The sequence below is a fragment of the Lissotriton helveticus genome, chromosome 12 (genome assembly GCF_964261635.1).
Source record: "Lissotriton helveticus chromosome 12, aLisHel1.1, whole genome shotgun sequence".
Taxonomy (NCBI): domain Eukaryota; kingdom Metazoa; phylum Chordata; class Amphibia; order Caudata; family Salamandridae; genus Lissotriton; species Lissotriton helveticus.
In genome coordinates, this window is record NC_136073.1 from 656,210,560 (window position 1) to 656,225,671 (window position 15,112).

Here is a 15,112-nt window from a genome sequence, read left to right on the forward strand (position 1 = left end):
GGTTGAGTTGGCGAGGGGTGTGGGAGTGTCACACCTCCTATTCTTCCTAAGTGTTCCTGCCGCTTCTCCCGCCAAAAGTGAGTGGATTGAACTGGGAGCTGCAGTCGGCTGCCATCAGCAGGGGTCGCAATAAAAAGGTGGCAAGTCTTTGAAACTTCCATCTCGAGCACTGTGTCCATCCTGGGGGGGAAGAGGTGTGACGGCTCCACCCAGGATGTGCTTTGTTACAGGCACGAGAGCAGAGGCTCTTGACCCAGTGGTCCAGAAACATGTCTGGTGGTGGCAGGCTGCCTAAAGCCAGTCAGAGACCACACCAGGGTTAGTAGGTTTTCAGGGGGCACCTCCGAGGTGCCCTTTGGGTACATGCGTTAATAAATCCTACACTGGCATCAGTTGTTTGGTACCAAACGCTCCTGGATTCAGTGAAGCTATCATGGTGTTGGGGAACTCAAGTTGTTGAGTTTCCAGCCAATGTACTCCCTATGGCTTCCCTGGCACTTATAATATTAAGGAATAGACTTAAATGTTGTAGAGGCTTATCTGCTCATGAGATATAGTGCATCCTGCCTTAGGGCTTGTAATGCCTGCTAGAGGGGTGACTTACCTACACCTTGGGCAGTGCCGGTTGGCATAGCACACAGTCAGTGTGCCATGTTGACTTTATTGTTTTTCACTGCATCAGGGCATGCAAGCTGCAGTGGCATGGTCTTGGTAAGGGGTCTCTAGGGGACCCTGTTCATTTCCCAAGCCCTAGATACTAAGTGCACTATTTACTAGCGACTTATAGGGAGCTGAAGTGGCCAAGTGTGGAACAATTTTTGGGAAGAAGCACTGGCACAGGAACCTGGTTGGAAGGGACCCTGTGCACTACAATCAAAATCACATCATTTTCCATGCAAAAAGTGGAGGGGTAACCATGTCAAAACACACACTTTCTCACACACCTCTTCTGGCATTTTCATACTGGTTGGTATTTGGCACACCATGTTGGCTCACATGTTAGATGAACAATTTACCTTGTTTTTTATTTAACGTCTGAACACTGGTTTGTTAGTTCCACAATCCTAAATTTGCAGTAGAGGCTTTGTCCTTTTCCGTGGCTCTTCTAAATACTACTGATCTTTTTTTACCGATTTATTTTTTCACTTGATTGGGTTTGCTAGATTTGCCCTCTTCATCTTCTGTTTTATTGCCTTGCTGTTCACTCTCCTGATGCTAGTTGCTAGTTTTTCTTCTGCCTTTAGACCTGCTTAGAGGAACCTTAATTGTTTGCTCTAATATGTAACTGCTTTCAACTCTTAGCGTAAATTGACCACCTTTCTCACTCCTGTTTTTAATGGCTTTGTACATAATTGTCCTTCCCTGAAATGTTTTATTTTTTCAGTCTGTTCTATTGCTTTACTTGCTTTTGTGATTGGTTAAAATTTACGTTGTTTCAAAGCGGTCGATCCCCTGACATAAGAATGGTTTTGAAAACTGGGAAAACTCCAGACATCTAAAATGGACCGTTTTCTGTTTTTGAAGGAACTTCGAACTTTAATGGCCCAACACAGCACGAGCTCCAGCCAGCAACCCAGCAGCTCCCGTGTGGGTGTTTTCAGCTCCTTGTCATCTTCGCAGAGTCAGCACAAATACAATTTTGAGAAGGCTATCCTCATTTCACAGACTGGTAACTGCCGTGTCATGTCATACTCGGACCGTCTAAGCTGCCTTGCTGTGTCTCAGCCGTCACCTCAAGCCACACTTATGCCTGGTATGTCGTCTGCCGATATCTTGATGAAGGATATTCATTTTTGCAAGGGACGGTGAAATTAGTATGGGATTAAAAAGATTTGTATCCTAAACAAATTTTTTGCTCAGTTTTCAATGAAATTCAGATCATTGACTCCAGTGGTGCTTACTGGTTGACTTATCTGTATTGATTTACAGCATAGCCTGGCTTGGCTCCGATTTTTAAACCTATCATGACAGAAGGTCCAGTATCAACACTGAAAACCTATTTTTTGTACATTGAGAATGTTTTTTCCAGTGAAAAAATAACTGATCATATATGGAGATGAACTGACAGAGTATTTTTCTCTGGTAGCAGACCACAAGTGAGGTGAAGCTAGCTTCTCTTATTCCTATTTCTTTGTATATTGTGATGTGATGGAAAGCACAGCTTTTTAAAAGTCCTTCAGTGCGTTTGTAAGTTACCTGAAAAGGACGATCAGTTAAAAACTCACTCTGCTTTTTCTCTAGCATGCTAGGTTTTAATGTTCTATATGCTTTTTCACCATGATGGGGCATTTGACCAGTAAAGTGTGGTTGCCGATAGAGCATGAGGATCATCTCCAATGAAAAATAACCTGCCAGCTGAGGGAAAGGGCCCCCTATCGTCATGGTCACTCCCACCTTTTGCCACTGATGTTTTTCAAATGATGTGCCTGTTAACCAGGCCCTAGTGCGAGGGCTCTTTCCCTAAAACAAGGTAAAATGGTCTAATTGTAAAACAATAGGCACACACTTTAGCACCCGTGTAAGTCCCTAGTAAGTGGTACCCCTAGAACCTAGGGCATGGGCACTAAAGAGGGTCTATAGAGGGCTGTAGCATATGGACCCCTACATAAATTGCATGCAGGCTTCCATTGCAGACTGCGAGACATGGTGCAAACCATGTTTGAAAACGCAACATGGCACGCATACTGTATGCTATGCCAAAGCCCCTGCATGTGATATATGCAAGTTAACCCTACAGCAGCCCTTGTAGCTACAAGGCAGGATGCATTCTATTACATGTGAGGGCATATCTAAATGGACAGCTATGCCTCTGAGCTGACTAGTTCAATTGCTAGATGGTACAAGTGAACAGGGAAGCCATCTTAAACCTTTATATGTACTGAGCACTGGTCATTAAGAGTTCCCCAGCTACATGATAGCTTTACTGAAACCTAAGGTTGTTGGTATCAAACACCTTGTCTTAATACATCTTTCTTGTTGCCAGTACAAGATTTATTATGGCATGCACCCAAAAGGTACCTTAGAGGTTCCCCCTGAACACCTACCCCGATCTATTGACCAGCCTGCCACCACAGATGAGTTTCTGACCCCCTGCAGGTAAGAGCCCACACCCTTCAAGGCAGGAAGCAGATCTGGAGGAAGGTGGTCACACTTCCTCCAGCAGGATGGCTAGTGTTGTAGCATATCATGGCCAGGGGCTTCAAAGTCTCTGCCGCCTTTGATATGCAACCCCAGCTTCCACAAGACCTGGGAGATGTCACCGACCACCCTGAGGCCCATTTGACACCAGGACAGGTGGGAAGGATTAGTTACTTACCTGTAATCCTAGTTCTCTTCCAGGGGTATACTCATCAAAGTCATAAGCACTGAATAGTCCCGCCCACGTGCGGGACCCGGAGCAATAGCCAATAATATGCATATATCTATATCTATATATATACATATATATATATATATATATATATATATATATATATATATATATATATATATATATATATATATATATATATATATATATATATATATATATATACATATAAATACGCATAAAATAACCAAATATATATAGATAATATGCATATACATATGCAGCCCAAAATAACCATACTAGGCTAAAAAAACTGCCACAATAGCCTGTAAAATCTTTACATTTATATGATAATGTAAAGAAGAAAACACTGCCTAGGTTTTCTTTGAAACACACAACCTTTATTTTCAAAGGTAAAAACAGGCAGGATCATAGAGGCAGCTTTAGCCTAGATAGGCTGCATTGTAACAACAGAAAAAACTGGCGCCGTGCCTTTAAGACCTCTGTGAGCCTCCAGGCTCCCATCATGCACCACAGGTGACAGTTAGGTTAGTTCTTTTGGATGGCGTATAACAGTGTGATAGCTGCATGGGTAACATGTAAAAGAGACAGTTCTGGTATTCGTCCGGGGAGGCGGGTGGGTGTGCTTATGACTGTGATGAGTATACCCCTGGAAGAGAACTAGGATTACAGGTAAGTAACTAATCCTTCTCTTCCAGGGGATACTCATCAATAGTCATAAGCACTGAATAGAGTAGCAAGCCCATCCCATACCCTGCGGACCAATACCAGACTCTCTAAACGGTACACTCATATAGATATTACCCAAACAAATTCCTCAGGTATGCCTGACCAACTTGGGCATCCGCTTGAGCATCAGAATCAAGGCAGTAATGGCGAGAAAAGGTGTGCCGTACAAATTTCATGAACAGGAACATTTTTAAGCATTGCTATAGTAGCAGCCTTTCCTCTAGTGGAGTGCGCTCTCGGTCTACCCGGGAGCTGTTTTCGTGCCAACTGATAGCATAACAAAATGCATGACACAATCCATCTAGAAATGGACCTCTTGGATGCAGGCAAGCCCATATTCAGAGGACCGTAGTTCACAAACAGATGATCAGTCTTTCGAACACTCTTAGTTTTATCAAGGTAAAACTTCAAAACTCTTTTCAAATCCAAAGAGTGTAGAGCTTTTTCAGCTGAAGAGCTCGGATTAGCAAAAAACGTAGGTAGTGTCACTGATTGGTTAATGTGAAAATCCGAGACTACCTTAGGAAGGAATCTGGGATGAGTCCGAAGCACCACTCTATTCGCATGGAAAACGAGATAGGGTTCTGTAGCACAAAAGGCCTGAATCTCGCTCACCCTGCGCGCAGAAGTGATCGCTACAAGGAAGGACACCTTCCACGACAGATGTTGAAGGGAAGCCTTATGTATAGGTTCGAATGGAGGACCCATCAATTTAGACAAAGCCACATTAAGCTCCCAAGGAGGTGAAGGAGCCCTCACGGGAGGATACACTTTCCTGAGACCCTCAAGAAAATCCTGGGTAGGGGTAGGGGACTTTCGATATGCTGTTATTGCTGCCAGATGGACCTTAATAGAGGAATACTGTAAACCTGCTTTGGCCAAAGAAAGTAAGTATGGTAACAGTACCTGTTCCTGACCTCGAATCGGGTCATGTCCTTCAGCAGCACACCACATGAAAAAACGCTTCCACTTGAAAGCATACGTCTTTCTTGTCTCTCTTAAAATGTGCATGCAGTCCTGCGAGGGGCCTAGATGTCCATACTGGACGAACTCCGGAACCATACTGCTAGCTTCAGGGACGGCAGGTTGGGATGGAACACTCTGCCGTTCTCCCTCGTCAGCAGATCCGGACAACAAGGAAGCCTCCTGTGCGGCACTTTGGATAGATGCAGGAGATCCGGGTACCACCATTGGTGAGGCCAATCCGGGGCCACTAGAATCATGTCTGTCTTCGACTTGTACAGTTTCCTGATCACCAAGGGAATGAGTGGAATCGGTGGAAAAGCGTAGAGTAATGTGTCTGACCAGTCCATCCATAGAGCATTCCCCTTGGACCCTCGTTGTGGGTACCTGGACGCCAAGACGTGGCATTTTGCATTGTCGGCGTCCGCGAAGAGATCGATTTCTGGTGATCCCCAGGCCTGGAAGACATCTCTTATCACTTCGTCTTTTAAGACCCAGTCGTGTGCTTCTGCGAAGTGTCTGCTTAGGTCGTCTGCTTGGACGTTGAGGACACCGGGCAGATGGATAGCTGAAATTGTCATACCCCGAGCCAGAAGCCACTTCCAGATTGCTTGCGCTTCCAGCGACAGAGGTCTGGATCTCGTTCCGCCCCGCTTGTTCAGATAGCACATCGTTGTTGTATTGTCCGTCTGAACAAGCAGAGAGGATGACGTGAGTGCTGGAAAGAAAGCCTTGAGAGCCAGATGGACCGCCCTGAGTTCCAACATGTTTATGTGATACAGACTTTCTTTCTCTGACCACACTCCTTGAACTTGAAGGGACCCCAGATGGGCGCCCCATCCCTGCAGGGACGCATCTGTCCCCAGCGATCGTCCGGGCATGTCCTCTTGAAAAGACACTCCCACTACCAGATGACTCCGCTGCATCCACCATCGAATGGAGATCCGTACTGACAGAGGTAGTGACAGCTTGTCCCAACGGTTTGAAAACTGGGACCACTGATCCTCCAGCGACTGCTGCAGAGGTCTCATGTGCAGCCTGGCGTTCGGAACGAGGAAAATGCAAGACTCCATGGACCCTAGCAGAGACGAGATCTCTCTGGCTGTTGGTCGAGGATTCTTTAGTAAGGTTTGACACTTGAGGAGAATAGAGGATAGTCTCTCCTCCGAAGGATACGCTTTTGCGTCCTTTGAATCTAGAAGTGCGCCCAGAAAGTGTATCCTCTGTGTGGGGTTGAGGATAGACTTTTTGAAGTTCACGTGCAGGCCCAGCCTCCGCAGCGGATGTATGCAGAACGTGAGATGTTGCTGAAGCAGACTCGGGGACGCACTCTTTAGCAGCCAATCGTCTAGATAGGGATAGACGAAAATGTGTCTCTTCCTTAGGAAAGCCGCTACGACTGCCATGCACTTTGAGAAGGTGCGAGGAGCTGACTTTAGCCCGAAGGGCAAGACTGTGAACTGGTAATGACTGGTTTGTATGCAAAACCTTAGAAATTTCCGATGCTTTGGGGCGATGGGGATGTGAAAATAAGCATCTTGAAGATCTATGGAGCACATCCAGTCCCTTTGATGCAGAAGTGGAATTATTTGATGTAACGCCAGCAATCTGAACTTTTCTCGCCGAATGAACTGATTGAGGCGCCTGAGATCTAGTATGGGCCTGAACTCCTTGTTTGGACCTTTCTTTGGAACTAGAAAGTATCGGGAGTAAATGCCTTGCCGACGCTGTGCCCTCGGGAACCCCTCGATGGCTTTCTTTAAGATTAACGTAGACACCTCCTGCTTCAAAAGATGAAGTCGATGGAACACAGACTTTTGAGGAGGAATGGAAGGTGGAGGAGACTTGAATCTGATTGCATATCCATTTTGCACAATATTCAGCACCCATTTGTCGTTTGTGATGTTTTTCCACTCGTCCAGGCAAAAACAAACACTTCCCCCCACCGGAGTGGGTAACTGGCTCAGGGGAAGCAAGCACTCACTGTTTTTGTTGCTGCTGCTTGTTTCCAGGTGCAGACTGTCTGGAAATGCCCCCTCTTCCTCTACCAGGACGACGCTGGGAGAACTGAGATCTTCCCTGATTCTGCTGTGACGACCATTGAGGGGTTTGAACCCTCTGCTGGTTCTGTCTCCGATCATAAGGACGGTATTTTTTCTTAAAGCTGTCCTTTCTCTTTTCGAGACCAACAGCTCTCACAGTATCGAGCTCCGCCTTCATTCTTGACATCTCATCGTCAGCATGAGACCCAAAGAGCGATTTACCATTGAACGACAAATTCAGAATTCGGTGTTGAGCTTCAGGTTTAAGACCCGTAAGCCTTAGTCAAGCTGAGCGTCATGCACAGAGTCCATGGGCATAGCCATGTGTAGACAAGTCGGAAGCATCTGCAGCTGCGCTAATCACCTGGGTAGCCGCTAGCCCACCTTCATGAAGGATTTCCAGAAAATCATGCTTGTCTTCTTTTGGAAGTTTTTCTGCAAAGCGAGACAAGGAATCCCATAGAGAACGATCATAGCGACCCAGTAAAGCGGAGGCACTGGCAACCTTCATGTAGGAAGCAGAAGTGGCACACATTTTCTTTCCTACTGAACCATAGCTTTGCTGGCTTTATCGGGAGGCACAGAGGATGATGCCGCTCCTGTCTGATTTTTACAAGCCGCTGAGACGATGACTGAATCAGGTTGTGGCTCAGACCTCAGAAATAACGGATCATTGTCCGGAGCTTTATATTTCTTTGCGATCCGCGAAGGAACCGCTCCCAAGGATGCCGGGGTTAAGAATTTGTGCTCCGCAGGTTCCAACAGACCTGGAACCAGAGGAAGTAAAGGTCTTGATGACAACTTCTGATGTAAGGTCTCGAAAATGACTGTTGTCTTGGCAGTAGAGACAGGCATCTCGATATGAAGTTTCGCTGCACCACGACAGAGAACCTCATTAAAAGTAATCACGTCATCAATTGGTGAAATCCTACTCGGAGGAGTTGATGACAGCGTTGGAGAGTAGTTCCTCTTTGAATTCGTAGATCTTGTCGAAGATCTAGTATCGCGTCTTCTAGAAGAGTGATGACGAGAAGACCTAGGAGATGGTGAAGTTCGCCTCCTCTCCAATGGAGACTTTCTCGGCGGAGTACGCTCACGTCTTCTTGGAGAGTGTACCACCCGTACCGAGGTGACCTTGATCTTACAGACACTGGAGACCTGGAACGAGACCTTGGAAGGTTAATTTTTCTTATCTTCCAGTCTCTGAGTTCCCCCAGCCATCGTGGCGAGATATTAGCCCCTGTAGGTGAAGGCGCTCTTGAAGGCTCTGGAGAGATTTGTACAATCCGCAGCCCAGGGGAGGAAGAGGACCTCCCAGAAGACACAGAAACCTTAGACCGGTCTTTGGATACCGTTCTAGGCCTCTTTGCAGCAGGAGACGTCGACGACATTCTCTTCGACGTCGATTTTTCCAACTGCGACTTCCTCGACGGCGACTTCCTCGACGGCGACTTCCTCGGTGGCGACCTCCTCGGCGGCGACCTCTTCGACGATGAATGCCTCTTCGGCGTCGACATCAGGCGCCTCGACGGCGATAATTTTCTCGGCGTCGTGTGCCTCGACGTCGCATGACTGGGGCTCTTCGACGTCGAAACCTCTACTGCCCGGTTCGACGTCGACGTCATGCCACCTCTCGGCGGCGACCTTGACTGATGTTTCGAGCCTCTCGACGGCGACCGTTGACGTCGATGAGACGACGTCGAGTCCCGTCCTCTTGCAGTCATAGGCGAGCCAGACCGGGACCGCCTACGCTCATGCCGCTTCTCACCTTGCTTCGACGGCGAATTCTTCTTCGATGGCGAGGGATGCTTCGACGTATGCCGCGACGGTGATTTCGATGCTGATTTTGAGCACACAGGTACCTTGGAAGAAGATCTGTCCCTCGAAGTTGAAGGAGACCGATGTTTTCTCTTCTCCCCTTTGTCCTTGCGCTCTTTGTGCTGAGAAGAAGGCTTCCTGGAGTGAACATCTTCTCTTCCACTCACAGTTTCTCCTCTGTCATACAGGGACTGAAGCCTGCTCTTCTCTCTCTCTCTCTCTCTCAAAGTTCTACTTGAAAACTTGCTGCAGTGGTAGCAAAGTTCTGGCTTGTGAGAAGATGGTAGACAAGCTACACAGACCGAATGAGGGTCTGTCTTAGCCATTTTTTTACCACAGGCCGGACACTTAGCAAATAAGGCCGGCATTGTGACTGGAAAAATAGCCAAAAAACTGCAAAAATGTGTTGGATTAGTCAGATAATGACTAAAGACGTCGAGTAAAGACGAAAAATTAGAGAAAAACCAGAAGAAAGTGAAAATATATCACCAACTGGCGAGCTCAATGCTCCAGGATCCTCACAGAAGGAGCCGGAAAAAAGAACTGACCTAACTGTCACCTGTGGTGCATGATGGGAGCCTGGAGGCTCACAGAGGTCTTAAAGGCACGGCGCCAGTTTTTTCTGTTGTTGCAATGCAGCCTATCTAGGCTAAAGCTGCCTCTATGATCCTGCCTGTTTTTACCTTTGAAAATAAAGGTTGTGTGTTTCAAAGAAAACCTAGGCAGTGTTTTCTTCTTTACATTATCATATAATGTGTTTTATATGTCTTTATTTAGCAAATGTAAAGATTTTACAGGCTATTGTGGCAGTTTTTTGAGCCTAGTATGGTTATTTTGGGCTGCATATGTATATGCATATGCATATTATCTATATATATATGGTTATTTTATGCGTATTTATATGTATATGTGTATATATATATATATATATATATATATATATATATATATTTATTTATTATTGGCTATTGCTCCGGGGTCCTGCACGTGGGCGGGACTATTCAGTGCTTATGACTATTGATGAGTATCCCCTGGAAGAGAAATTAGCTGTGCCTGTAGTCATGTTCCACTACCAAGCTAGTCACACCCCCTAAGATGGGCTGGCAGATGTGCTCCATACAAGAAGGGTTCTAGCATCTTGTTTTTGGTGGAATTAGGAACTCTGGGCAAAGGTTATGCCCACTTCCCACAGGAAGTGGTCGTATAGGTGGTGTAGTGACTCCAGGGGTAAGTAGCCCATTGGCTACTAACCTTAACTCCCCTTAGCCCCCCAAATTTTAGTATTTAGGTGGGCCTCCGACACCAGGAACTCTGATTCGACTGACTAAAGAAGAAGGACAATGAAGAGCCGAAGACTCGAAATGTAGACTAGCTGTGGACTTGGCGCCAAACCCTGCCTCCCTGCTCCTGTCCCGGCAGTTGCAAAGACCAGATTCATCCTGCAGCTGTGCATTCTCCCAGAGCCTTGATGGGCTGCCAGCACTTTGCCAACCAGCCAGCTTCTCCCTTGGAGCCACTTCCCTGCAGTCACCGACTGCAAAGTACGGTTTATGATCTGCTGACCACCAAGGCAGCAGCCGTCCTGGAAGAGGTCACCATGCTCCAGCATGTCAGATCCGTCTCCCTGGCAAGGTTGAAGACCCCCAGGAACCGCCATACACCAATACCCGGGGGGGGGGCCTGAGCCCTTGCAGCAGTCAGGGCCTGTTCAGTGTCCAGCCCAGACTCCAACACTGCCAAGATGTACTTACCAACGTGGGATGTTGGCGTCAGAGAGACCATCGTCGAGAGTGGCCCTGTTTTGTCCCCATCTCCAGGTCGACCTAAAGTAAGAGCCTGCAACGCAAACGACCCGCCGGACAAAACACCTCTGCACTAGGCCTGGGCGTGAAATTCTGCTCTGCTCGTGGAGTTTGCAGAACCTTTCCTCCACTGTGTAGCACGTGGAGTTCCGAAAAACTCAGTTGAGCAAAGTTTTTTCCTCACTCGCGAACCTTAAGTTGGCAAGCGAGGAAAATCTTACTCCAGACCACCTTCTGGTGAGATTTCTCAATGCGGGCAGCCGCGGATGGCCGCTTCCACTCGCGTTGAGACAGCTTCCGTTCAGGTTGAGAATGCTGCACCTTGAGTAGACCATCTTCTCGAGCAACAGAAAGAAGCAGATCCCTCTTGCGCTGCGTATGGTACTGTTTGCACTTATTTTCCCAGCGCAAGACAATCAGTGTGAACAGGAAGATCTAACTCAATCTGCTGCTTACAGAACTCTGCGTATAGCGTGGAGTTTTTTGTTCCCTATGCGGAACTCCACCCAGGCCTACTCTACACCCACAGCTAGAGCCGACTGACTGTGCATCCTTGCTTCAGAGACCCTTGAGCTGAGCCCCCCTTTCGGTTCTGCTGGACTGGTCCTCCAGGCCCCACTTGCAGTTTTCTTATTATGTGTTACCCCATTGCCTTAGCAGTAGTGTTCAAGACCCTTGTGACCAGCACCTCTGCCCCTGGTCACTCCAGGGCAGGTAAAACAAAACTACTGGTGGTTCTAAGGATCTTAGCACATACTTACCGTCCACAAGATCCACTCTGTAAGTCGACTGCAAGTATTCCTATGCAGTGTATGTTTCTCCCATAGAATAACATTACAATGTTTGAGGTGCATGCCTTAAATCTGACAGCTGTGGTTTCCTGTATTTCTAAAAATCACTAACACGAAAAGTACTTACCTGATCCCGAAGATCTTGGCGTCTAAAATTATAGAAAAATCCCGGCTCAGCCCGACTCGGTTTTACTTCACTGGCTTGGTCGCCTACCGAAGGAGAAACTCTGAGGCCACCTCCTGTGTAGCCGCTGGGGGGGGGGGGGGGCTTGGGAAGGGAATCAATTACTTTGCCAAATTTATGGAAATTTCTAATCAAGGGGTCCACGTTTTGCCGTACCCCTTACTCCGAGATTTGTGCACCCTAATGCAACAACCTTCTTATACCAAATGTGCACAAAAATGTAATGTTGCCTCTCTCTTACTAGTTATAAAGTGCTTACCGTGCTTTGAATGTGACTCCCCCCCCCCCCCCCTCACCCCCCCCACCGTCCCCCCGTCCCAGGTCAAGTACTATTTAATTTAATAATTTTAAATTATTTAAATAAATGTTACAGCGCTGCTATCCAACATGTTTAATTAATTTTGGGTGAGCTTTTATATATTGCCAACATCACCCGAAGGAACAGAAGCGCTTTATATTACACAGAGGTCTTCAATCTGTGGGGCGCGACACCCAGGGGGGTCGTGGAGTCCTTGGAAGGGGGTCGCAGATTCTGTCAGAGCGTGCAGTTCCTTGAAACGGGTGGTTTGCCTTAGTGGCGTCGGGCTGATTGAGGGTGCTCACGGCCAAGGCCTAATTTACACCGAGGTGTGAAAAACATCAAAGCCTCATTAACAAGTAAAAGGTCTTTTAAAGACTTGTGAAGTACTCGGGTGTGGCTTTGTGTGTGTCTGAGAAGCTGTTTCATCCGGGCTCACATACACCAGGGTGGGGTGGCTGGGAGAGGAGGCTGTAGCCCTTTGAGTTCAATGGACGTTGCGCGCCTGGAGCTGTGGGTCCCGCCAGTAAAGCATGTGAAAGGTCCTCTTCCCAACCCCCAACATGTCCCATAAATAATTAGTTCAAGTCCCACGAGCCCTCATACCTGGCGCCTGTGCGGGAGAAATGTGCCTGAGAGTCTGTTCTTCACGGTGAGATGTTGTTACAGCCTGTCTGCCCCGCCCCCAGCAGGGAGGCACAGAGATGCCCTCCCAAGAGAGAGGAAGACGGAAGAAGACGCAGAGAGATACTGACTCTTCCCCACCCCCCCCCCCCCCCCATGAGAGAGGCACAGAAAAGGTGGGTGGGTGGATGAATAATGGGTGAAGGAAAGGGTGGATGGATGAAGGATCAATGAAAGGTTGGATGGATGGAAGGATGAAAGGGTGAACGGATGGATGGTTGGATGGATGAAAGGGTGGATGAATGAATGAAGGATGGATGTATGTGTGAAAAGGTGGGTGGATGGATGGAAGGGTGGATGAAGGATGGATGAAAGGGTGGATGAAGGATGTATGGATGGATGAAAGGGTAGATGGATGAAGGGGTAGATGTATGTATGGATGAAAGGTTGCATTGATGAATGATTGGATGGATGTGTGAAAAGATGGGTGGATGAATGGATGGAAGGATGGATGGAAGGATGGATGGAAGGATGAATGGAAGGATGAATGAATGGGTGGACGGATGAAGGATGGAAGAATGAAAGGGTGGATGGATGGATGGAAGGATGTATGGATGGATAAAAGGTTGCATGGATGAATGATGCATGGATGGATGTGTGAAAAGGTCGGGATGAATGATGGGTAGATGGATGGATGGATGGAAGGGTGGATGGATGAAGGATGGATGGGTGGATGGATGGATAAAAGGTTGCATGGATGATGGATGGATGTGTGAAAAGGTGGGTGGATGAATGATGCGTGGATGTATAGAAGGGTGGATGGGTAAAGGATGTTGGATGGAAGGATGAAAGAGTGGATGGATGAAGGATGGATGTATGGATGGAAGGATGAAAGGGTGGATGAATGATGGATGGATGGATGGATGTGATGAGGTCTAACACGCGCATTTATGGTTGTCAATAGTTGATGATGAGGAGTACCAGTTTCTAGAAACTTTTGTCAGAAGGGGTCCTTACGCCTAAAAAGGTTTTACAAGGGGGTCTCGGCATCAAAAAGTTTGAAGGCCTCTGCAAAGTATAGTCTGATTCCACTGATGGATTTATTAATACATGCAGCCAGTGTGGGTTTATTAATAAGAGGTGTTTAGTACCAACCATTTCACAGGAGGGGTGGCACAAATGGTGCTTCTAGGTCCAGCATACATGTTCCTATAGGGGTCAAGTCTTCCAATGGAAGGTATGCAGTTTCATATAGGCGCAAAAAGCAAATGTGGTCATCAATAATTACTAGGATTTACTGCACCTATATGGAACTGCATACCTTCCATTGGAAGACTTGACCCCTATAGGAACATGTATGCTGGACCTAGAAGCACCACTTGCGCTTCCTCCTCCTGTGAAATGGTTGGTAGTAAACACCTCTTATTAATAAACCCACACTGGGTGCATGTATTAATACATCCATCAGTGGAATCAGAGTATACTTTAGAGCAGAGGCCTTCAAACTTTTTGATGCCGAGACCCCCTTGTAAAACCTTTTTAGGCGTAAGGACCCCCTTCCGACAAATATTTCTAGAAACTGGTACTCCTTATCAACTATTGACAACCATAAATGCGCCTGTTAGACCTCATCACATCCATCCATCATTCATCCACCCACACTTTCACACATCCATCCATCCACCCTTTCATCCTTCCATCCATACATCCATCCTTCATCCATCCACCCTTTCATCCTTCCATCCATACATCCATCCTTTAGCCATCCACCCTTCCATCCATCCACCCATCATTCATCCACCCACCTTTTCACACATCCATCCTTCATCCATGCAACCTTTTATCCATCCATACATCCATCCTTCATCCATCCACCCTTTCATCCAAACATCCATCCTTCATCCATCCACCCTTCCTTCATCCCCACCTTTTAACACATCCATCCATTCATCATTCATCCATGCAACCTTTATCCATCCATCCTTCATCCATCCTCCCATTCATTCTTCCATCCTTCATCCGTCCACCCTTTAATCCATCCATCCACCCACCTTTTCACACATCCATCCATCAATCATTCATCCATACATCCATACTTCATCCATCTACCCTTTCATCCATCTACCCTTTCATCCATCTACCCTTTTATCCTTCCTTCCATCCATCCTTCATCCATCCACCCTTTCATCCATCCTTCGTCCACCCTTTCATCCATCCACCCTTTCATCCGTCCACCCTTTCATCCGTCCACCCTTTCATCCGTCCATCCTTTCATCCGTCCACCCTTTCATCCGTCCACCCTTTCATCCGTCCACCCTTTCATCCGTCCACCCTTTCATCCGTCCACCCTTTCATCCGTCCACCCTTTCATCCGTCCACCCTTTCATCCGTCCACCCTTTCATCCGTCCACCCTTTCATCCGTCCACCCTTTCATCCGTCCACCCTTTCATCCGTCCACCCTTTCATCCGTCCACCCTTTCATCCGTCCACCCTTACATCCATTCATTCATCCTTACATCCATTCATTCA

The 15,112-nt window shown here is 47.1% G+C and overlaps 1 protein-coding gene across 1 annotated transcript in view; it reads left to right on the top strand.

The window, feature by feature from the left end:
• RFWD3 (ring finger and WD repeat domain 3) overlaps positions 1–15,112 on the top strand; it is a 243,098-nt gene that overhangs the window by 117,394 nt on the left and 110,592 nt on the right. The window contains exon 8 of the mRNA XM_078671496.1: positions 1,525–1,753. Within this exon, the coding sequence (XP_078527622.1) occupies positions 1,525–1,753 (229 nt within the window). The remainder of the gene's footprint in view (positions 1–1,524; positions 1,754–15,112) is intronic.